This window comes from Hemitrygon akajei, chromosome 3, assembly GCF_048418815.1.
Source record: "Hemitrygon akajei chromosome 3, sHemAka1.3, whole genome shotgun sequence".
NCBI lineage: Eukaryota > Metazoa > Chordata > Chondrichthyes > Myliobatiformes > Dasyatidae > Hemitrygon > Hemitrygon akajei.
In genome coordinates, this window is record NC_133126.1 from 80,617,248 (window position 1) to 80,625,107 (window position 7,860).

A 7,860-nucleotide genomic window follows, 5' to 3' on the forward strand; every position below is an offset into this window, starting at 1 on the left:
AAAGAGTCATTGACTCACTAATCCACCTGACGAGTGTACAGCAGAGACATCGGGATATCACTTGGACTGGAAAAGTGCAGCTGGTTGCTAGTGAAAAGGAGCAAACTCATCAAGACTGAAGGAGTTGAGTTACCTAAAGGCCACATACCAGATGTACTGGGCAGCTACACGTACCTGAGGATCCTGCAGGGGCTTGGAAGCCACAATGAGGACACATGGAATGTTGCAACATCCAAGTATCTCCAAAGAGTGGGACAGGTCCTAAAATGCCAGCTGAATGGGAAGAACAAGATCAGAGCCATCAAGACATTTGTCCTACCGGTCATCAGATACCCAGCCACAATAGTATGTTGGCCAAGAAATGTGCTGAAAGCTGCTGAAAACTACTAACAGTACATGGAAGATTCCATCCAATGTCAAGTGGCTGTACACCCGCCAGAATAAAGGAAGACGGGGAGTTAGGAATGTTCACAGTACTGGAAGGAATATGAAACATCCCTGAATATGTCAGGAAGATGGCCACTAAGGACAACCTGCTAGGAGAATACCTCAGACAGCAGGCAGGGGATATGGAAGTGGGTGAAGCAGAGCCAGATGACCAGAGGCCATGTCAGGACAAGCCACTGTACAGGATGTACAATTGCAAGATGTTGGAGGTGGCTGACACGAGAAAGTCCTACTAATGGCTGGAAATGGCAGGGTTGAGGGACAGCACAGAGGTACTGCTCTTGGCTGTATCAGAACAGGCGCTGAGCACAAGAGCAATAGAAGCAGGGCTCTATCACACCAGACAAGTCGTAAGATGCTGACTGTGCAAAAAATCCGCTGAAACCCATCCAGCACATAGTAACGGTGCAAGATGCAGGCAGGGACAGCATACACTGAATGGCACAACCAAGTTGTAGGAATTGTGTACAGGAACATCTGTGCTGAGTATATATTGGACACTCCAATGTCCAAATGGGGGAATAACCGGAGAAGGTAGTAAAGAATGACAGAGCTAAGATCCTATGGGACTTCCAAATACAGACTGATAAGCAAGTACTGGCCAACCAACCAGAAATAGTAATACAGGACAAGGAACATAAGAAAACAATCGTATAGATGTGGCGACCCCACATTTATTCATGGGATAGTCATGGTGGATTTCAACATGCAGGTCGATTGGGGAAAATCAGGTTGGAAGTGGATCCCAAGAGAGTAAGTTTGAATGTCGACGAGATGGCTTTTTAGAGCAATTAGGGGATCAGCTATACTGCATTGGGTGTTATGTAATGAACTGGAGGTGATTAGGGAGCTTAAGGTAAAAGAATCCTTAGGAGACAGTGATCACAATATGATTGACTTCAGCTTGAAATTTGATAGGGAGAAAGTAAACTCTTTACATAGCAGTATTTCAGTGGAGGAAAGGAAACTACAGTGGTATGAGAGAGGAATTGGCCAAAGTAAATTGGAAGGAGATGCTGGCAGGGATGACAGCAGAGCAGCAGTAGTGTGAGTTTCTGGGAAAAATGAGGAAGGTGCAGGATAGATGTATTCCAAAAACAAAGAAATACTCAAATGGCAAAATAGTACAACCGTGGCTGACAAGGGAAGTCAAATCTACAAACGTTTGTAATATAAAAGCAAAAGAGAGGGCATATAACAAAGCAAAGATTAGTGGGAAGATGGAGGATTGGGAAGCTTTTAAAAACCTACAGGGAGCAACTAAAAGAATCGTTAGGAGGGAAAAGATGAAATATGAAAGCAAGCTAGCAAACAATATTAAAGTGGATAGTTAAAGCTTTTTCAAATATGTAGAAAAATAAAAGATGAGAGTGGATATAGGACAGCTAGAAAATGAGACCGGAGAAAAAAATAACAAGAGGACAAGGAGGTGGCAGGTAAACTTAATGAGTATTTTGCATCAGTTCTTCACTGTGGAAGACACTAGCAGTGTGTCAGATGTTGAAGGGTGTGAGAGAAGAGAAGTGAGTACAGTTACTATTACAAGGGAGAAGGTGCTCAAAAAACTGAAAGACCTAAGAGTACATAATGACCAGATGAACTGCACCCTGAGGTTCTGAAAGAGTTAGCGTTGGAGATTGTGGAGGCTTTAGCAATGACCTTTCAAAAATAATTGTACTCTGGCATGGTGCCAGAGGACTTGAAAATTGCAAATGTCACTTCACCCTTTAAGAAAGGAGGAAGGCAGCAGAGAGGAAATTATAGACCAGTTAGCCTGACCTCACTGGTTGGGAAGATGTTGGAGTCGATTGTTAAGGATGAGGTTATGAGTACTTGGTGACACAGGACCAGATAGGACAAAATCAGCATGGTTTCCTTAAGGGAAAATCTTGCCTGACAAACCTGTTAGAATTCTTTGAGAAGATTACAAGTAGCACTGATAAAGAGGATGCAGTGGATGCTGTATATTTGGACTTTCAGAAGGCTTTTGATAAGGTGCCACACATGAGGCTGCTTACCAAGTTAAGAACCCATGGTATTACAGGAAAGTTACTAGCATGGTTAGAGCATTGGCTGATTGGTAGGAGGCAATGAGTGGGAATAAAAGGATCCTTTTCTTGTTGGCTGCCAGTGACTAGTGGTGTTCCACAGGAGTTGGTGTTGGAACTGCTTTTTATGCTGTATATCAATGATTTAGATGATGGAATAGATGGCTTTGTTGCTAAGTTTGCAGATGATACGAAGGTTGGTGGACGGGCAGGTAGTGTTGAGGAAACAGGCTGCAGAAAGACAGATTCAGAGAACGGGCAGAGAGTAAAAAATGAAATACAATGTTGGAAAATGCATGGTAATGCACTTTGGTAGTAGAAATAAATGTGCAAATTATTTCTAACTGGGGAGAAAATCCAAAAAACTGCAATGCAAAGGGACTTGGGAGTCCTTGTGCAGAACACCCTGAAGGTTAACTTGCAGGTAGAGTCAGTGGTGAGGAAGGCACTTGCAATGTTAGCATTCATTTCAAGAGGTCTAGGATACAAGAGCAGGGATGTGATGCTGACGGTTTATAAGACACCGGTGAGGCAGTGTGCTGATATTGCAGAAGATTCAAAGGAGGTTCACAAGATGATTCCAGGAATGAATGGGTTACCTTACGAGGAATGTTTGATAGCTCTGGGTCTGTACTTGCTGGAATTTAGAAGGATGGGGGCGGGGGGTATCTCATTTGAAACATTTTGAATGATGAAAGACCTAGACAGAGACATCATGGAAAGGATATCTTCCATGGTGGGGGAGTCGAGGACAAGAGGGTACAGTCTCAGGATAGAGGGGCGTCCATTTAAAACAGAGATGCAAAGAAATTTCTTCAGGCAGAGGGTAGTGAATTTGTGGAATTTATTACCACAGACAGCTGTGGAGACCAGGTCATTGGGGTTATTTAAGGCAGAGCTTGATAGGTTCTTGATTGGCCACAGCATCAAAGGTTACAGGGAGAAGGCTGAGCAGTAGGGCTGAAGAGGGAGAAGAAAGGATCAGCCATGATAAAATGGCAGAGCAGACTTGATGGGTCGGGTGGCCTAATTCTGCTCCTATGTCTTATGATCTAATCCCGAATGACAGTAACATCAGGAAGAAAGAATATGAGAAACTGGAGAAATACTAGGGCTCTTAAGAACAGATAGAAAGGATGTGGAAGGTTAAAGCCAGAGTGATCCCATGGTTGATACGAGTACTTGAAGCTGTGACACATGGACTGGGAGAGTGGCTCCAACAAATCCCAGGAACAACATCTGAGATCTAGGTTCAGAAGAGTGCTCTACTAAGAACAGCAAGGATACTGCACTGAACCTTCAAGTTCCCAGGCCTCTGATAGAAGACTGGAGATTGAGGGAAAAATACACATGCACACCACCCATAAAGGGTTGGGGGGGGGGGGGAAGAAATCAAATACAAAAAAACAGAATATCAATATAAAGGCTTAGTATTGGCTACATCAAGTTTCAGTGCATCCATCAGCACATACTTCTGTAGCCTGGACTGTGCCAGACTGCAGCATTCCCATACTGGCATCTTGCCAATGAGTTTCAGGTAGACCAAAGACTCAGTTAAAGACCTTCCATTAGTACCTGATATGTCGCTGGGAACAGTCCATAGATCGGAGAGGCCTCTGTTCTGTAGTTACTGGGGATGGACTAGGATAATATCCTCTTTACAAACCTGTAGTCTGCAGAGTTGGGGTGAGCATCTGTTCCCGACTGTAGTTATCCTAAGAACATAAATAGACGCATGGAGTACGTATACAAAGACCACTTGATGAACTGGAGTAAGTGCATATGGAGTATTATGTCTAGCTTTGGGTGCCATGCTTCAAAGATGTGAGGTCTTTGGACAAGGTTAGAAAAAGATTAAACAAAATGATTTCATTTAGAAAGAAAACAAGCAGACAATCTGTAGATGATGGAAATCTGAGCAACACACAGAAAATGCTGGAAGAACTCAGCAGGCCAGGCAGCATCTATGGAAAAAAAGTACAGTCGACGTTTCAGGCAGCAGCTGAGTAAATGTGAAAGGTGGGGGAAGGGAAGAGAGAAACACCAAGCGAAGAGTGAAACTTGGAGGGGGATGGATGAAGCAAAGAGCTAGGAAGTTGATTGGTGGAAGATAGAAGGCCATGTAAGAAAGAAGAAAGGAGGTGGGGGGGGGGGGGAAGGAGCACCAGAGGGAGGCGATGGGTGGGCAAGGAGGTAACATGAGAGAGGGACAGGGGGTGAAGGGGGGTGAGTGGCCACTGGGAGATCCCACTTGTTCTGGTGGACGGAACATAAATGCTCGGTGAAGCGCTCTCCCAGTCTGTTGGGTCTCGGATGGTGGAGGAAGCGAAGCCCCTTTCTTTGAAAAAGGAGGACATCTCCTTCGTTCTAGAATGAAAAGCATCATCCTAAGAGCAGATGCGGCAGAGATGAAGGAATTGAGAGAAGGGGATGGCGTTTTACAAGTAACAGGGTGGGACAAGGTATAATCCAGGTAGCTGTGAGAGTCCATTGGTTTTTAATAGACAGTGGTGGATAAGCTGTCTCCGGAGATACAGAGACAGTGAGATTGAGAAAGGGAAGCTACTTGTATCTTCCCTTCTTCCACCATCAATGCTGCCCTCAACTGCATCTCTTCCATTTCACACATGTTTGCTCTCACACGTCCTCCCACCATGCTACCAGGGATATGGTTCCTCTTGTCCTCGCCTACCACCCCACGAGCCTTGGCGTCCCACCACATAATCCTCTGATACTCCTGCCACCCTTAACTGGATCCCACCACCAAACACGTCTTTCCTTCGCCCTCCCCCACCCCCACTTTTTGCAGGGATCGCTCCCTATGCGACTCACTTGTCCATTCGTCCCCTCACTGTTCTCCCTCCCGGCACTTATCCTTGCAAGCGGAACAAGTACTTTACCTGCCCCTGTACCTCCTCGCTCACTACCATTCAGGGCCCTAAGCAGTCCTTCCAGGTGAGGTGACACTTCACCTCTGAGTCTGTTGGGGTCATATCTATGTTCGGTGCTCCCGGTGTGGCCTGATGTATATTGGTGAGACCCAACGTAGATTGGGAGAGGGCTTCGCCGAGCATCTACGCTCCATCCGCCAGAACAAGTGGGATCTCCCAGTGGCCACCCATTTCAATTCCATTCCGATACGTCCATCCATGTCCTCCTCCACTGTCGGAATAAGACCACACTTAGGGTGGAACATCTTGTATTCCGTTTGGGTAGTCTCCATGCCTCCACCACACCCGCCTTCACCATTTCCCATCCCCTTGTCCCTGTCTCATGTTACCTCCTTGTCCATCCATCGCCTCCCTCTGGTGCTCCTCCCCCATCTTCTTTCTTCCTTGGCCATTTGTCTCTTTCACAAACCAACTTGCTTCATCCCTGTCCCGCAAGTTTCACCTATCGCCTGGCATTTCTCTCTTCCCTCCCCCCACCTTTCAGATCTACTCCTTAGCTGCTTTTCTCCAGTCGTGCCGAAGGGTTTCAGCCTGAACTGTCGAATCTACTTTTTTTACATGGATGCTGCCTGGCCTGTTGAGTTCTTCCAGCATTTTGTGTCATTAAAAGGGAAATTCACTTAAGTGGAATGTGGAGATTGTAAGAAGATCTGAGAGTTATTTTAGGATGGTATAGGAGTTGGACGGTTCCCATTGGTCAAGAAATTGGGGGCCATAAAACAAAACTGAAGGAGGAATAAAAGAGAAATAGTGAAGAAAGGGAAAAACTGAAGAATCAAAGTGAAATAGTGGGAAAAACATATAGTGAGTGGTTATGGTCTGAAACACATTGCCATTGTAGTGTTCAAAGGGGAATTGGATAAACATCTGAAAGGAAAGAATATAATTTATAGAGTTGGGAGAGGATCAATGTTTGGGATAAACCAAATTGCTCTTGCTTAGAGCTGATAAGGCTTTGGAGCTAAAAACCTGTTAACTGGTTTACCCTTCTGTAATTCTGTGAGCTTGTAGTACCTTGCTGTATTGTGTATTGGATTTTAATTAAGATTTATAAAATAGAATAGCTTTTGAATATTGGTTAACTTAGAGACAACAGGATCCTTTGGCTAGAGTGATCAAATATGTATATTTTGGTTTAAGCAGTTGACACTTGGGTAGATCAGTACCAATTCAGGAACATATTGGTTGATGTTAACTGGATAAAACTTAAACTTTTTGTAGGCCTGTATCTAAACTGAGCTGTTGTAAAATAGAATTTTGCTTTGACCGTTCAAGTGTACTGTACTTTTTTTCAGGTCTCGTAGTAGGTCTCGTTCTCGTAGTCGAAGTTCTTCCAGATCTCACTCCAGGGGCCGCAGGTCCTATAGTCGTTCCAGGAGCAGGAGCCGGAGTAGGAGCCGGAGCCACAGCCACAGCCACAGCAGGTCCCATTCTGATAGCAGATCACCTGCTCCTGCTAAGGAGCAGGGAGGTCATTTGTCAATGACCTCTGGAGACCATAGAAGGTCACGTACACGATCACCTTCTGTTGAGAGTACAGATTAAACTTGTTGATGTGGATCTGAATGGGTGAAAGTTGATGCAAAGGGGAAAAAAAAGGTCTAAAAATGCACATCTTAAATTTGTTAACTGAAATTGTTACCTTTAATGAGCTGCATTCATTTAACTTGTCACTTACAGAAGAAAGTTACTCATTTACTTTTTAAATTTCTCTGGCAATGGATCCAGTTTCTTTTTTACTTTTGTTATTAAATGTAAGGATGTAAATTACATTTTTCTTATGTACTGCTTTTAAATAAAGAATGTACATAGTTACTGAGGGTTTTGTACATCTCATGTTTCTGATCTTTTTACTAGGGACCAAATCTCTCTCATTGGTACTGTTTATTTGATTATAAAATGGACAGTGTCAGATCCAAAAGCAAGAATAATCTAAAACAAAATGGCCAGTACTGGAAATTTTGGAATTTTAACTCTCCCCAGTTGAAGATTCATAGGTCACACTTTGCATTTCTTGAGTGACTTGCTATGTATTTAAAAATTCTATACCAAACTTGTCTGAAAGTCACTTTAGTATATGTGTCCTGCACACTGCCACTGCTATCTACATTCAGTTGCTATGATTTGGATTTTTAATTTACAGTGGGTTATAATTGTTATTCTAAACCTCTTAATGCCTGGCTTTCTTACTTTACAACATCTGTAGTAATTTGCTTGTGCTCTACCAAGGTTTAGAGCTATCGGATTGCAGAAACACCGATCAAGCCTGCTACTGTACACTTAGCTCAATTAATGCTGCTGGATTTGATAATGCTTGTCTATATGTCTTATTATTTCAGCTGTTCCACATTAGTAACAGCATTATAGTTTTCCTATAACTCAGGCCCTAAAGTTCCTAGCATCCTTTGCATTTT

At 43.7% G+C, this 7,860-nt stretch overlaps 1 protein-coding gene across 1 annotated transcript in view; it reads left to right on the top strand.

The window, feature by feature from the left end:
* LOC140725150 (serine/arginine-rich splicing factor 5-like) overlaps nucleotides 1-7,261 on the top strand; it is a 31,501-nt gene extending 24,240 nt beyond the window's left edge. Inside the window, exon 8 of the mRNA XM_073040223.1 lies at nucleotides 6,742-7,261. Coding sequence (XP_072896324.1) covers nucleotides 6,742-6,991 — 250 coding nt within the window. The 3' untranslated portion in view covers nucleotides 6,992-7,261. The remainder of the gene's footprint in view (nucleotides 1-6,741) is intronic.
* The last annotated feature ends 599 nt before the right edge of the window (nucleotides 7,262-7,860 follow it).